The 15,716-nt window shown below is 46.9% G+C and overlaps 1 protein-coding gene across 4 annotated transcripts in view; it reads left to right on the forward strand.

Moving 5' to 3' along the window:
• P4HA1 (prolyl 4-hydroxylase subunit alpha 1) overlaps positions 1-15,716 on the forward strand; it is a 31,602-nt gene that overhangs the window by 3,751 nt on the left and 12,135 nt on the right. For 2 of the 4 annotated variants that reach the window (XM_008927066.4, XM_018079893.3), the window contains exons 3-10: positions 4,917-5,033; positions 5,883-5,979; positions 7,421-7,572; positions 8,670-8,807; positions 10,586-10,825; positions 11,903-12,090; positions 12,601-12,777; positions 15,430-15,500. In XM_008927066.4, the coding sequence (XP_008925314.1) occupies positions 4,946-5,033; positions 5,883-5,979; positions 7,421-7,572; positions 8,670-8,807; positions 10,586-10,825; positions 11,903-12,090; positions 12,601-12,777; positions 15,430-15,500 (1,151 nt within the window). In that variant the 5' untranslated portion in view covers positions 4,917-4,945. The remainder of the gene's footprint in view (positions 1-4,916; positions 5,034-5,882; positions 5,980-7,420; positions 7,573-8,669; positions 8,808-10,585; positions 10,826-11,902; positions 12,091-12,600; positions 12,778-15,429; positions 15,501-15,716) is intronic. The other 2 variants (XM_008927064.4, XM_018079892.3) reach the window with 1 other exon arrangement.

Below are 15,716 nucleotides of genomic sequence, written 5' to 3' on the forward strand. Positions count from 1 at the left end.
ACTCCCGACGTGGAGTCTTTGAGCGCTGCTGGTGAATAGAAAAAAGAAAATAAAAATATCACATGTACTTATTCCAGTTTACCTGAAAAGTAAGGATCCTTCAGGATTGCAGACACCAGCGTTCGGTTTCACTTTGGTTTTCCTGCTGACTTCAGTAAGAGGAGAATGCAGAGTGCTTTAAGTGTTCACCTACCTGTGATAAGTGAAGGTTCAGCGCTCAAGGGTTTAGTGAATGAAAGAAGCCATTGGTTACAAGAATAAATAAATGCAGCTTCCCACAAAGCCAGGGGCTGTTGGCTGAGTGTGCCGACAGTGCTCTGCCAGGGGCGGAAAGTCAAGGTAATGAGTTCCTGGTCTGTCTGGGAAGCAGAGGCCTCCTGTTGGGTCAGAGATGTTCTCTGCCCTACTGCTCTACCCTTGGACCATTGCTGGATCCGTTTTAATGCCTTAAACCACACTGCCAAGCGTTTCATTTGACCTGGAGTACTCTGCACTGCTCCTTAGGTATGTGCTGACACAACCAGGACTGATTAACTTTCTTCTCTCTTTGTTTTCTTCCCCGAGCCAGCTCTCTGACCTGTAGAGGTTTAAATGTTGTTCCATAACGAATAGGTTTAAATTCTGGCATTTAAAGCTGTGATTTCAGGGCTTGCACATAGATTGGAAAATTCCCAGTGCAGTTTGACAAACGGAAATGACAGGTAGTGAGTTAACTCTGGAAGGAGTGAGGATAAATAGAGGTTTATGGGAGGAAAACTGCCTCCATGCTGAGATTGATAGGGGCAAGGAAACTCCTTTTCTTCATGAGAGTATACTCCTTGAAAAAAACTGACTTCAGCTGTCAGATCATTGGGACTGTCCTGCTTTCTTTGCAATCACTCTTAATATCTGAAAACATTATATCTCTGTAGATGCTCTGCCAATCCTTGAGCAGAAGGGCAAACAGAAGGATAGCCTCCTGCTTGTTGTGTCTAGTAAGATAAGCGCTCTGTTCCATCCCCAGTGTTCACTGCCTTGGCTTGGGAAGTTAAAACAAGTGGCCTCTGAGTGCTGTGTCCATTCAGTCTCAGGCTGGAAGAAACCAAGGGAAAACTTGCTGCAGTTCCCTGGGTACAAACACACATGCTCTGTATACTCAGACTCACAAATGTTGTCTTCAACTTGGCAGCAAATGATAATTAAAACACATCACCTACTTGATGCTAAAATTGATTCTCATCTCTTATTAGATATTATTTATATAGATCAGATTCTGTTACAACTCTGTCATTAAAAGAAGCCTGAAACGTGCCCTGTTCTTTTGGTAGCAGCAATTACAGACAATCTTTCTTCTCTCACTGCTTGAATCTTAATTTTAAACCAGCTTTGGACGTGCTAGAGGACTTGGGAACTGGATCCTAATGTTTGTCGTGTGAGACCATTAAGCTAAATGTTCTTAGTCCTTATTCTGGGAATTTCTTTCCTTTGCAGCAGTATTTCCAGGCACATCACGTGATGAGACTGTAACTTGGGTTATCCTTGAGACAGGAGAGGTTTTGGGCAGTGAGCAGCTATCACTTCCAGTGCCATCCTCTCCATTTCCCACAAACTTACCTCAGTTTAACTAGCTTTTTTTTCCCTATTATTTTTTATATGCAGTGGGATACAGTAAGGATTGTGAGAGTGGACCAGCATTTAAATCAAAAGTTGAGAACCCCGATGACACAGTTTTGGCCTTGACTTCATTTGGAGTAGGCCACTAATTCCTTACCTAAATAAAGAAGCTGGTTTGGAATGAAGTTAGAATTATTCTGGGATAGCTCTATGTTGAAGTGCACCCTCAGCTTCCATTTTTTTATCCCGTTTTCTGGATCCTGGTGCACCTGGGAGCTCGGAGTTGGCAATGAGGAGACTTGTCTAACGAGCATCTAGGGGCACTGAGTGGTGACCTTGTCCCAGTGAGGTCATGGCACTGCAGTTTGTCTGCACTTTTCCTTCTGCTGGCACTCTCTACCTGTAGTGCTGAGCTGAACTCTTTAAGGAAGTCCTCCAAACCCCACCTCTGTGAGTTCCCTGAGTTGAAAAGGTGTTTGTTGGGTGTCCCTGCTGTCTGGGGAATCCTGTGCTGCTCTTGGCAGTGCCATTCCTCTACTTGCTGCTTTGTTTTACTTGGATCCACAGGTTTGGTTGCTCTTTACTATTTTTTCCCGTTCCTGTGGAGGTTTTTTTTGTGCTTTGCCACGTTTAGTGAATGCACTTCTGGGAAGTGGGGAAGCTCCTGTGTTCAGAGCTGTCAGCTGGACTCCCACTTCCCTCTGTGGGTAGTGATTCCCTCCTCTCCAAGGTTCTCAATTGCCAGCTTTGTGTTTGCTGAGGAGGAGAGTGAGACTGACAGGAATAATGGAGAGAGGATTTTCATCTTGTTTTACTTCATGTCACCGACAGGAAGAAATTAAACCTACTTATTTGGCAGCTTGTGCTGCGTCCAAGAGATTTCCAGCATTTATCTTAACCAAGCTTTATTTTCTTTGATTTGGGAACCTGGGGCTGATCCTGCAGTGGTTGGAAAGCTCTGCTACTTAGCAACTGCTCTTAGGGCAGCATGAGCTTGGCTGGCCCTGCCTCAGCCTCCCTGTCCAACTCTGAATTCCGTCTGGGAGGGAAGGAATCTTGGGTGGCTGAAAGCTATTACGGGAGTCGAGACCTTGCAAAGGACAGGAAATGTGGGAAAGGAAGGAAGAAATCAAGCTGGAGGTGACCTCTGGATGTCATCTAGCCTAACCTGTTCCAAGTTGGGTGAGCCTGGGGGTCTGGTGAGGCTGCACGTGGGCTCATCCCGTTTCCTTTTGAAATTCTTCCAGGAACTGGAAATCCAGTTTCTCTGGGTAGCCCCTTCTAGTGCTGCAGTGGGACACACTTTGTGTTTCTGCCAGCTTGGAATTCCCCTTGTTGCAGTTTGAGCCTGTTGACAGTTGCTCATTCTGCTGTGTGCCTGTGGAGATACAAGGTGGGAAGAGGGTTGCAACAGCATTTGGAGGAGCCTGGTATTGGAGCAGGCTAAAAGGCAGCTGGAGAAGAGGAAAAACAAGGTCACTGAGAGCAGTATATGGAGAGGAAACATTGTTTTCGTCACCTTTTTGGTGGTTTTGTTTGCTTGTTTTGTTTCGTTTCAGAAAAGTTTTCTATTGATTAATAGTAAAAAAGAGTAAACTTTCCAAAGCTTTCCTTGTGTTTTTCACTGAGTGCAGTAAACAAATAGCTGAGTGAATTCCCAGCACTGATAAGGTTGGCAAATATTTCTGGTGTAGTGGAGCTGTTTGTGCTTTGTCATTGATTCACAGATGTATTGGCTGGAGTGCTGAATGAGGAGGCACTTGGCTTTCTGCAGGGGAAGTACAAACGGGGTGGTGGTTTTAGGAGGTTTAGGTGGTGTTAGCAGGTACCTGTCAGTGGCTTTATTAGTTGTGTTTGCAGTAGCCTGCTGTGGCTGTGGCTGTGGAGGGGCTGAGCCAGGAGGAGGTGAGGAATGCTGCTGTGGACAGCAGGGCTGCTTTAGAGCCTTGGAGGTGCTCAGGGGCCTGGCTCGACTGGGGGAAAAGTAGGACTCCAGGCTTCCCTCTCCAGATATTCACTTCACAGCTTGCTTTCTGCCAGGGAGTGTGCAGGAATGCTTCAGCCCTTCAGCTGTGGTCCTGCAGGTTTCAGCTGCTTTACAGGAGTTGGAGGTTGTGCTGCTTTTCCTGGCTCGAGTTTCCCCTTGTTCCTGTCCGTGCCAGTGAAACTCTGCTCGTCCTGTCCAAGAAGCAGCTCACAGAGTAAATCTAAACCCCAGGGCTGCTCCTTTTGGAGTGCTGGAGGTGGAAAGGAAAGGAGGGAGCTGCTCCCAGACCCTCAGGTGCAGTACAAGAGGAGATCCATGCTCTGGAGCCAGTTCCCTGTCAATATCCCACTTTTGGGTGGGATGGTTTTGCTTTGGGTGCAGCTTTTGGACTTTGCTGATGTTGTTTACACCTTCCTTGTGTGAATGGCACACCTGGGTTTATGTTGTTTGCCCTCAGTTCTGTCAGCTCAGTCAAAACCATGTTTCTTTCTTCCCTAAATAGGCCAAACCACTTTGTAGCTGGGCTTGTTGCTTTTTGCTTTTTTTGCTTTTTTTCCCTCCTTCTCCATCGGTTGTCTGGCTGTTGGAAGAGTTGTAAAGCAGCTCCTGTTAGTCCCTGCAGTCTGTTTGTTTTTCTGAGCAGATACAGTACGTGAGAGTTCAGGCTTTTGTTTGGGGAAAAAAGTAAACCTTGTGAATTCCACGACAGCATAATTACTGCTGAAGTATGCGGGAGCCAGGCAATCCTGGGCTGCTGAAGGGATCAGGAGCCTGAAAGGCTGAGAGCTTGGCAGCTGGCCCTGGGAGAAAGCACTGCCATGGGCTTTTCCAGGATCCCGGGACAGAGCAGCCTTTTGTGTCAGGTGTGGAGCTGTTCTCGTGGTGGCAGCCAAGGAGCAGGAGTGTGCCCGTCACTCCCCCTCTGAGCTGCTGGTGGAGGGTTTTCATTTAGACCCGTTCCACTGGCATCTTTCTGACTGAAAAATGGAAACTTTGGGCTTTTTTCATGGAGTGGATGAACTTGATAACGTGTATTTTAACTCTGTGTTACGGGTTCTGTCAGTGGTTGATCTTGGGTTTTTCGGTGCTTTTTGCAAAGCAGCTCCATCTGCACTGGGACTTAGATGTCAAAAAGAAGAGTCTCTGAGCTATTCTTCTCTTCCCACAGGAGACAAAGGTATAAGAAAGTCAGCAGAAGGGTATTAGTCCTCTGAGAGCTGCTCCAGCCTGTCAGGATTCTGCACTAGTGGTGGCCCCACTGTCTCTTCTCAAGGTGGATTCAGCTCTCTGGTGAACAGGGATGTTTGACCTGTTGTTTTTTTTGTTCCTGTCACAGGTCTGTGGTGAGGTGACAGCTGTTGAGCAATGGCCTTGAACAAGGTTTGGTGTGCCCTAGCCCTTGGATTTCTGCTGCCTTTTTCTTGTGCCCACACGGACTTCTTCACTTCCATTGGTGAGACCTCCTTTGCTGTACATGCTGTGTAGCCAAGAGAGTTTCCTGGCAGCTCTCACTGCTGATTCTGCTGTGTGTGAATCCTCCAGGGCTTTAATTGGTACAGGACTGAACCCACTTCCTAGTTCTTACCACAGTGTTGACTTTCCTTTGAGGAGAAACATTCTCTAAGTCACTCCAGGTAGTCTGATGACCCAGGCTAGGCTTTGTAGTCGTTATTTATTCTTACAGGTATTGGAATTTAAACAGAATTTTGGTGTGGGCTGTTGCACATGTGTGGAAGCAAGTGGGACAGCTCCATAGTGATGCAGAATATCAGTGTACTCACCCTGGGTGCTGATGGCCTGGGGCACAGCTGAAGGTGGGCACTGCACCAGTTCAGCTGCCTTCTTGCAGGAAATGAAGCAATTATTAATTAATGTCAGGGACCCATTGAAGTCATGGAAGTAATCTTAAAAATAAAGCCCTGGCTTAGTCTGTGTATCAGACACGGGTGCTTTGTGTGTTTCTGTAGCTTTCTCTTTATTTGCTCTACATTATGTATGCTTGGATGAAAGATTACTCTGTGGCAACCTACTTCCTTTTCCAAATGAATCCTAAATTAGTTCTAATAATAAATATGTGGTATTACATTAATTTCCATGGCAACGAGCTTGGTCCAGCAGGAGATTTTTCTCCTTCAAAAAAAGCCTTACTCAAACAGTCCTTCAGGGTTATTTAAGCAAATGCAGAAGGACTTTGGGGAAGGCAGAGTTGTAGAAAGGAAGAAAGTAGAAAAGAGGAAGAATGCCTTTAATTCCCAGAGTTTTTTTGTTTCTCCTTGACTCACCAAACTCGTTTGTTTTCTAGGTCACATGACAGACTTAATTAACACAGAAAAAGATCTGGTGGTGTCACTGAAGGATTACATCAAGGCAGAGGAAAGCAAGCTGGAGCAGATCAAAAAGTAAGCAGTTTGTTTCATAATGCTAATGGTTAATAGTTGGAGTCCACCCTTGTGCAAAAAGTGTTTCCTGAGGCTGACTGAGTTTGTGGAATTTTTCCTCTGAGGCAAAGCCCAAAGCAGCAGGTTTTGCTGGGTGTTTGTGGGGTTGTGCAGCTCCCACAGGATGGAATCTGATCAACCCACTTTCTGTACAGCACTGTCACTGCAGGGCTCCTGCTGCACCTAATTCCCAAGGGGATGGAGTCCTTGGAATGGCAGTTTGCTTAGTGGAAACTAAAACCCAAGATACATCAGATGTAAATCACTAAAAAGTGTTGGGGTGGCCACTGAATTGCCCACTGCAAGGGCACATATTGTCTCTACAGATTTACTCTGTTTAGATTTAAAAATAAAATAAAGCAAAACAAAACTCCTTTACTGCTTTTAAAAATAACAAGGGGCCTGTCACAGAGATAAAAGGCCCTGGAGAAAATGCCAGCACTGTTTGTTGGGCTCTGTCCTTTGGCTGAAGGATGTGGGGAGCTGGTGTTCACTTCAGCCCCCAGACAGCTGGTAATTCCCTGGAATGTGGAGGATGGCTCAGCCTCGTGTGGGGCCTTTTATCAAACAGAAACCACTTGGAAGAAATCCTGCAAACCTAATTCAGGCAAACCAGGTTCTGGAACACGCTGGTGGACAGAGTTCCCTCCAGGCTGCAGATTTTTGTGTTTGCCTTCTGCTGTGGTTGGGTTTTGTCTGTGGGGTGTGGCTTTTTAACATGAATTTACCCTGATTTCAGGGCGTTGTTACATCCTCATGTTGTAGAACCTGCATTGTTGTGAAAGCTGTGCCTGTTTGGGAGCACATTGGGGTTGGGAATGATTTATGGCACTTAGAGAGGATTGTGGAGATGGAGAAGCAGCACCAGGAATGGGATCTGGGCTCCTTGTCCTTTCTTAAGCTTTCAGCTTTGTGGTGGGATAAGTAAGGAGCTTATCACAGATGTAAGAGTGTCTGAACATAAAATAACTTGAGACAAGCGTGGAACTGCCTTTTCTAAACTTCAGTGGGGGGGGAAACAGCCATTTAAAAATAAAAGATTGCAAATGGGGGTAAAGCTTTGTTTTTGATTAGTCCTGCATGGCCAGCTCATAATGGAAGTGCTGGCACAGTGCTTTTGGGGCTTGTAGGAAGGAGCTCCTTCAGGCAGGGTCCCAACAAAGACAGCAAGAGCAGCACAAGGTTTGAGCTGCAGCTGAGGAAGAAGATTAAAAAAAGGGGAAAAAATAAAGCAAATAGCCCTTTTTGTTCCTTCTAGGAGACTCTATATATAGATAATGTAAATGCTTGCAATTTCTGTTGGGTTTTTTATTAAGGAAGACACTTGAGTAGCTTGAAATCAGTTCTCCAGAGCATCAGCAGACTTGTGCAAGACTTTAATGAATGTGTGGTTTCATTATAGATGGGCAGAGAAATTGGATCAGCTGACAGCCACTGCCACAAAAGACCCAGAGGGGTTTTTGGGACATCCTGTAAATGCCTTCAAGTTGATGAAAAGGCTCAACACAGAGTGGGGGGAGCTGGAGAGCCTGGTGCTGAAGGACATGTCAGATGGTGAGTGTGCCTGCAGGAAAAAAACAGGATCATGTGCTGAATGCAGTGCCTTGGCTGTGTCCTTCCCATGGCAGGGTTTGAATGGGGTTTGTGAGGCTGCTTTTGAGACTGAGCACTTGTGGAACCAGCCTGAATTAGTGTGGTAAACACTCTGCTGGCTCTTTGCTTCAGCAAGAGTAGAGGCTCCTTAGCAAGGAACAGGACATGAAATGGTTGGCTGTGAAAGACACTTAGCAAAAGGAAGCCAGCATGGTTATATTTGACCTGTGAGACTCTCTCAACAGCTAATACCAGGTGGAGGTTTGTAGTAAGGAACTATGAGAAAGCAGAGCTTTTAAAAAGACCCAGGATTCGTCTCTGGTCAGGATTCAGCACATTCCACTTCCCTGTTGCTGTGAGAGGGACTGAGTGTGCCAACTGAAAAGGCTCTGCACCTGCCAGCCACAAATCTGGACTGGAGTGTCTTAAGCCCTTCTTCTGAATGAGGAGGGGAGAAAAAGAAAGTCCACTTTTTGTTATAAGGAGAAAGGAAAATACTGGGGAAGTGCAGTGCAGTAAAAGAAAGGCAGAACAAGAGGGAAAGGATATTGTGTTTTTTCCCCTAAAGTAATAGTGTTATGAGTTCTGAATAGTTAAAAAGGACTACTAGAGTGTGGCAAAAATCACAGATTTGCCCAGTTCACTATTTTTTGGATGGTTTTGCCAGCTGAGTGTTGCATACTGTGCTTGGGCTGGTTTTGGTCATGCTGTTTAGATTTCTGCTGGTGGACATTAAGATGGATTTAATCAGCATCATGTTGGCACTGCTTGTGCCTCTGGAACTTGGGGCAAAAGAGGGGAACAGTTCCTTGAGAGAATGTTCTTTACTTCATAGAACCTGCTGGTCTCCTGTCCAACAAACACCCCCCTCGTGCTGCTGCAAAAAGCCCCCAAGTGTTTCTTTGTGACTGTTCCTTTGCTTGCTTTAATTAAAAAAACCCACCCAATGCTAATTGTGCAACATGAGTTCAGTTCAGAGCTGTGTGAAGGTGGATCTTTAATGCCTGGAGTTTACAGCATTCCCAGGACAAAGCCAAGGGTTTCCCTGTCTTTCCCAGGCTTTATCTCCAACATGACCATCCAGCGGCAGTTCTTCCCCAATGATGAGGATCAGACTGGTGCAGCCAAAGCCCTCCTGAGGCTCCAGGACACGTATAATCTGGACACAGACACCCTCTCCAGAGGGAATCTGCCAGGTAAGAGCCATCCATGTTATTTGCAGCAGTCACTGTGAACTTTAAATGTCCTGTTTATAAATCATTTCCTCTGTTCCACCTCGCTCAGCTCCTCAGTGTGAAGGTAACAACAGGAAAAGGTTTGAGTGGCTAAAACTTAGGAAAAAAATTCTTTTTAGTTGAAATCTGTGTCTTTCTTCTAGCAATGGTAAGATAGTTTGGTGTTAATAACTTGTAATAAAAATTGGAGAGCAATAAAAATCTCGCCTGGGTGAGGGTTTTCCTTCTGTTGCACTGGCAGATATTATTGCACAACTTAATGCATTTTAACAAACCAGTTCTATCCTTCATTATCCTTTTCCCTCTCAGGGATAAGATGGACCCTTCAGATTGGGAAGTTTCTTTGGGCTGTCTAAACTGAAAAGCAAAAGACAGTGCATACACAGGTTTGAGCTCGTGTGGCATTACCTGAGCTGACCTTTAATAGATTCATATCCTGGAGAGGACAAGCTTCTCTCTTGTCAGAAAACTCTTTCTCTGATAAATCTTCCTTGTTTCCTCTGTTCAAAAATAGTGCTGTGCCAACTGGCAAAAAGTCAGCTCTGTGCAATCCATCTGTGTTTTTGCAAGTGCTCATTGTGGTCAGATGCCTAATAAAATTAAGGGTAATTGGCTCTGTATGTTATGATGTATAACCTTGCTTTTGGGTTTGGTTCAAGATCATCTCAAGGACCTACAGATGCCTTCTAATACAATAAGCAGCTCGTTACTGTTTCCTTAAAACAGCACAAAAACACCAGGGGAAGGTTTTGCTTCTTTTGAAGCAATGAGCTGTGCTGACTGTGTGTGATGAAGTGTAATGGCAGAACCTGGAAGTTCTGGAGTATAAACGGGAATGGGTTGGACTCTGGAGAGCTCCAGAGGGGAATGTCTTGTGTGGTCACTTGTTTGTGTTCCTTGTTTGGGTCAGAGCCTCAGCTCCTGCCATGTTGCCAAATCTTGGTGTGCTTTGAGAATTTGCAGCTTCAGGCTCAGACAACTGCAGTCACTGCCCATCCCAGCACAAGGTGTTCAGTGAGCAAAGCTGTGCTGTGGGAATACTGCATTTCATGGATATCCCTTCAGCAGAGCAGCTTCCCTCTTTGAGGGCTGCAGAGCTGCTGGTAGAAATGTATTAAGATGTAATCAGGAGTGTAATTTTAGCTGGAAAACTGGCAGGTCCTGTTTCCTTCTTACAAGATTGAATTTGGTTTTTCTTTGGGCCTGTATTTCCAGGGGCAAAAATAGGAATCTGTAATTTGCTTACAAGTGGTTTAATCTTTCAGAGGTCACTTAAAATGTTTCTAAAAATGACTGTCTTCAAAAAAATCCCGAGCAGCTGGGAATTTACTGCCTGATGTTTTCCTTTTCCTCCCCCTCCAAGTTGTCCCTAACAAACTGTTCTTCAGGAACCTTTTGAAAGTGATAATGTGACGTGTTGGAAAACAGATTTCTGAAACTTCCTATTTCGCTCCCTGTTGCTCAGAGTGGTCGGGGGTTTTGGGGAAGGTTTGTTTTATTTTGGTTTTCGCTAATGGTAAAGACATTCAGCTCGTTGCTGGCATTCTGGGAATGAAAATCTGCATCCCTGTGTTCTGCCAGGGATTTACAGCCTTCATCTGAGTCTCACCAAGTGGCAAGCACAGAAGGGAGCTGTTGGAGAACCGAAATTAAAGCGCTGTGAGAAGGGGAAATGAAGAATGTCACTGTGAGGGCTGGGCTGGAACCCTGTGTAAATTGTGCTTTTGTGTTACATCCAGGTGTGAAGCACAAATCCTTCCTGACAGCTGAGGACTGCTTTGAGCTGGGGAAGATTGCCTACACGGAAGCTGATTACTACCACACGGAGCTCTGGATGGAGCAAGCTCTGAAGCAGCTGGATGAGGGGGAAGTGTCCTCTGCAGACAAAGTCTACATCCTGGACTACCTGAGCTATGCTGTGTATCAGCAGGGGGACCTGGGCAAGGCCATGGCACTCACCAAACGCCTCCTGGAGCTGGGTATGGGCAAGGGGCAGCCAGCTGGGTGCTGGGGGAACACTGGCTGTGCACTGTCCTGGGCAGTGTGCTCTGGGCAGTGTGCTCTGGGCAGTGTGCTCTGGGCAGTGTACTCCTGCCTGTGCTCTGGGCAGTGTGCTCTGCCTGTGCTCTGGGCAGTGTGCTCCTGCCTGTGCTCTGGGCAGTGTGCTCTGCCTGTGCTCTGGGCAGTGTGCTCTGCCTGTGCTCTGGGCAGTGTGCTCTGCCTGTGCTCTGGGCAGTGTGCTCTGCCTGTGCTCTGGGCTTGGCCGTGCCTTTGTCAAACATATTTTGAGTTTTCAGATGGACAGTTAGGCTCAGCTACCACCTCAGGAGTGTTGGGGTTAAGGATTGTTCCTTCTACCTCCCAGCACTGTTGGCTTCTAACCCCTTACCCATCTTAGTCATTATTTTCTGAAACTTGCCTTTCTCCCTGTATTTTACTTGCCTGGGCTGAGATTACTTCCCATTTAAGTACAGGCAAAACCAAACTGAGTGAAACTGAAACTAGAGTGATACCAAAATCTCTGCAGATGATTTAAATGCAAATGAAGCATGTTGGAGATGAAAAGCTTGGAAAAACAAGAAATACAGAATACAAGACAGCGAGATAAGAGACTGTTCTGTGAAATATGAAAGTCTTTATTGTGCTGTGAATACTTTGCTGATTGACTGTGTAAAGGAGGCACTGAGAAGCTCAGAACTAAACCTAACATAGCAAAAGCTCCTGAGAACCATTTATCAAAGATCTGAAGCTTCTGTAAGTTTAGTGATTGTTAAAAGCTTTGTCCCCAGAAATCTTAAATCCCATCAAGGTATTGTTTAGGTTTCATGCTGTCCCAGCTCTCTCCCTGTCTCATTCCCTTGTCTCTCCCTCACTGGTGAGATGGGCTGGAAGGCCCAAACCCTTTTGCTGAGTGCTGGGACCTGCGTGTGCAGTGAGGGTTTGGGAAGCACTAGTGTGCCTCTGTTTCCTTTTGCTTCCTGTAAATAGCCACTTTGGGATAGTCCCTCCCCAGCTGGAGAGCTGCCAGTGATCCTCCCCTCTTTCCTTGTCAATAGATCCCGAACATCAAAGAGCCAACGGGAACATGAAATATTTTGAATATATCATGGCCAAAGAGAAAGAAGGAAATAAGTCCAGCACGGATTCAGAAGAGCAGGAGAAGGAAACTGAGGTTAAGAAAAAGGATTACCTGCCTGAGAGAAGGAAGTACGAAATGCTGTGCCGTGGGGAGGGGCTCAAAATGGTAAAGTGGAGTAGACTGTTCTCACATGTTTGAACCCAACCAAACAATGTCAGGAATTTGTGTGTGGTGTGGAAGCAAGGAAGTTGTTAGAGCAGCTGGATGAGTGTGTTGGATTTCTTCCCTGATTCAGTCAGTCCAGTAGACTAAAAGTAATACTGCCACAGGCAGGGCTGTGCTGGCTGACTTGGATGTGCTACATCAGTGGGATTAATTGAGCAAGGATGGTGGAAGTCTAGAGTTACTTAGAGAATTAAATAAGGGTGGTTTTTTAGTGAGAAAATTACTTTAATAGGACTATGTCAAGTAATGCTTGTTGAAGTATTACACAGCAACATTCATGTGCTGACACTACTAATTTTTTTAAACTGGAAACATCCCTTTAACCTGTAGCAACAACGAGGTAGGGAAGGTGGGTTGTTCCCTTGTCTTGTCCTCAGGACATTTGTGTTTCTCGGAGATATTGATGTCCCATGGAAGTTCTCTGACCCTCTGGCTCTGCCTCCCTTCCAGACTCCTCGGAGACAGAAGAGGCTCTTCTGCCGCTACTACGACGGGAACAGGAACCCCAGGTACATCCTGGGCCCTGTCAAGCAGGAGGATGAGTGGGACAAGCCCCGGATCGTTCGCTTCCTGGACATCATCTCCGACGAGGAGATCGAGACCGTGAAGGAACTGGCCAAGCCCAGGGTAAATGCCTCATGCTCCTTTGCCTTTGGAATCCCAAAATCCATGGGGGTAAATGCCTCATGCTCCTTTGCCTTTGGAATCTGAAAATCCATGGGGGTAAATGCCTCATGCTCCTTTGCCTTTGGAATCTGAAAATCCATGGGGGTAAATGCCTCATGCTCCTTTGCCTTTGGAATCTGAAAATCTATGGGGGTAAATGCCTCATGCTCCTTTGCCTTTGGAATCTGAAAATCTATGGGGGTAAATGTCTCATGCTCCTTTGCCTTTGGAATCCCAAATTCCCCGTGTGCTTCCTGTGTGAGTGGGTGTGATGTGTCCTCTGGCAGGCAGTGCCCTCACACCTCGCTTTCCTCACCCTGCAGCTCTTGGTGATGCTCTGCAGGAGATGGTGGGAAAGGTGGGAATGCTGTGTGATGGGCAGGGCCAGCTGACAGCAGGGCAGGGCTGCCAGGCTCTTCCAGCAGGCACGATTTCAGCACATACTGATGTTCCCCAACAGAAAACAAACATACTGCAGCTAGGGTGCCTTGGAGTATTCCTGGTATTTGCTGGGGTGTCTGACTTTTGCTTTTTCCTTTAAAGTCTGGAGAAGAGTGCTGTCTAGGGAAAGGCAGCCTCTCCTCTGCTCCTGGAATGCCACCTTATTGTGCAGACAAAAAAGAATGGTTGTAGTCTCCATTTTGGTATAAAACTGGCTGCTGTCCCCCAGGCTTGGAAGTTGCCTGCAGATGAAAGACCTTTAAGAGGGCAGGGCTTAATTGGTGATATTTGCCTTCTTATTGACTGTGGTGGCTCTTGAACCCTGTTCCAGACACTGGATGCAAAGATGCCTGTTCCTGAGTGCAGACAATAATCAAGGAACAACTGGCCATGGCACTGAGTGCTCTGGGCTGGGGGACAAGCTGGGGATCGGGCACAGGGGGGACTCGGTGACCTTGGAGGCCTTTTCCAACCTCAGTGATTCTGTTCTGTGGTTCCTGAGAGGACAGTCTGAACTGTAAGCAGGAAGTACAAGCTTTTTCACTTCACTGTGAGGCATCTCCTGCTCTCCTGGCAGGCAGCTTTGCTGCAGGGCTGAGACTCAGAGCCCTGCGTGTTGGGCTGTAGGTGGTTGAGCCCCTTCAGTGCTGCAAAAGCACTGGCACTGTGTCTGTGGAATGTGACCAGATCACTTCCTTAGGGAGCAGAAAACCCGTGGATGTGGTCACTGTAAGTTCTGGACTTGCTGAGGTCGTTGTTTTCCTGTCAGACATTTGGCTCATGGCAAAGACAGAGCTCCACATTAATGTCATTAATGCAGGAGCATCTGTATGTGGCTGTCGTTCCACGTGTTCCCTGCGGCCGAGGCCTTGCGCGGCCCAGCAGCCAGAAGGATTGTGTTTCTGGAGACTGAAAGGTCATCTCACTCCCAATGCTTGGGATGTTGCCATCCTCTGGGATGACAGCACTGTCTGATCTGTGCTGGCATTATTCAGCTCGTTATTCAGCTGTGGGAGTCTCGCTGGAATTGTGGTTTGTGCCTTGGTTTTTATGTGTCTGCATGGGATGAGAGGAGAGGCAGCATATTGGGAGCTCCCAGTGCCTTTTCTTGTTAGTAAGTGTTGATTTACTTAGTTTAACAGTAGAGAAATACTTCTGGTTAGTCGGGACTTGGTGTTGCCTTGTGCCTCTTGCAGAATTTGTGCTCTGCACCTCAACCTCCCCAGTTATGAGAGCTGGAGTGTCTGATAGAACATGAACCAAGCTAAAGGGTGCATGTAAGGTCCTGAACTGGAATATTAACACACACGGGATGGCACAAAGTAAATGGAGCACAAGAGAAGGAAAGGAAGGCCTTGAGCCAAGAGTTTCACTCTGTGTATCTCAGGAGTGCAGTACAACCATGGATGAAGCAGTAGTTTGTGTGAGCACAGAAGAGTTCAGTGTTGCTTTTGGTACAGGAAGAACCCAAAAAGGAGGGTTTATTCATCTTTGGCTTGTTGAGAATGATGGTGCTGCCTGGATCCACTTTACCTGTGAAACTCCTTGTGCTCTGTGCTGGACAGAGTAACACAGCACCAGGTATTCACCTGCCACAGCACTGTGCTGGACAGAGTAACACAGCACCAGGTATTCACCTGCCACAGCACTGTGCTGGACAGAGTAACACAGCACCAGGTATTCACCTGCCACAGCACTGTGCTGGACAGAGTAACAAAGCACCAGGTATTCACCTGCCACAGCACTGTGCTGGACAGAGTAACACAGCACCAGGTATTCACCTGCCACAGCACTGTGCTGGACAGAGTAACACAGCACCAGGTATTCACCTGCCACAGCACTGTGCTGCTCCAGCAGCTGCTGCAACGCAAAGGGAATGAAAGCCTCTAGTTTGCTCTATTCAGCAGCTGTTCTCCTTGCTGCAGGCGTGGAAACAGGACTTCTGGAAAACCTGATCTTCTCTAACCCTAAAAAACCAACCCCAAACAGGCCCCCCCTGTTTCTAGTGAGAGTGGCGGCTGCCCCGGTTCCCTGAGGCGAGCCCGGGGCAGTGGCAGTGCCGGGGCGGTGGCGCGGCGGCTCCGGGCGTTATCCCCCCAGGCTTCTGAGGGTCGGATTGCTGGGATGCAGATTGTGCTTGTAATGCAACTATTCTGATGGTTCGCTTCACAGCTGAGGCGAGCCACCATTTCAAACCCCATAACGGGAGCCTTGGAGACGGCACATTACAGAATTAGCAAAAGGTAAGAGAGCTCCGTGCCAGAGGTCTTGGGCCTGGAATGAGTGTGTACGTCCTGCTCTTTATGGGGAGACAAGAGGTGGGCTAAAGGACAACCGTGGAGTCCACCCTGCTGTTCCCTGCAGATCTGTGACAGGCTGTTCCTGCTGAGTTTCTCAGTCTCTTCCTTCAGCTGGAAGTTCTGGGGGCGTGTTTGGATTTGTTCTCTTTCTTTTTCGGG

Source organism: Manacus vitellinus, unplaced genomic scaffold, assembly GCF_001715985.3.
Source record: "Manacus vitellinus isolate BGI_N305 unplaced genomic scaffold, ASM171598v3 scaffold_48_pilon, whole genome shotgun sequence".
NCBI classification, from domain to species: Eukaryota; Metazoa; Chordata; class Aves; order Passeriformes; family Pipridae; genus Manacus; species Manacus vitellinus.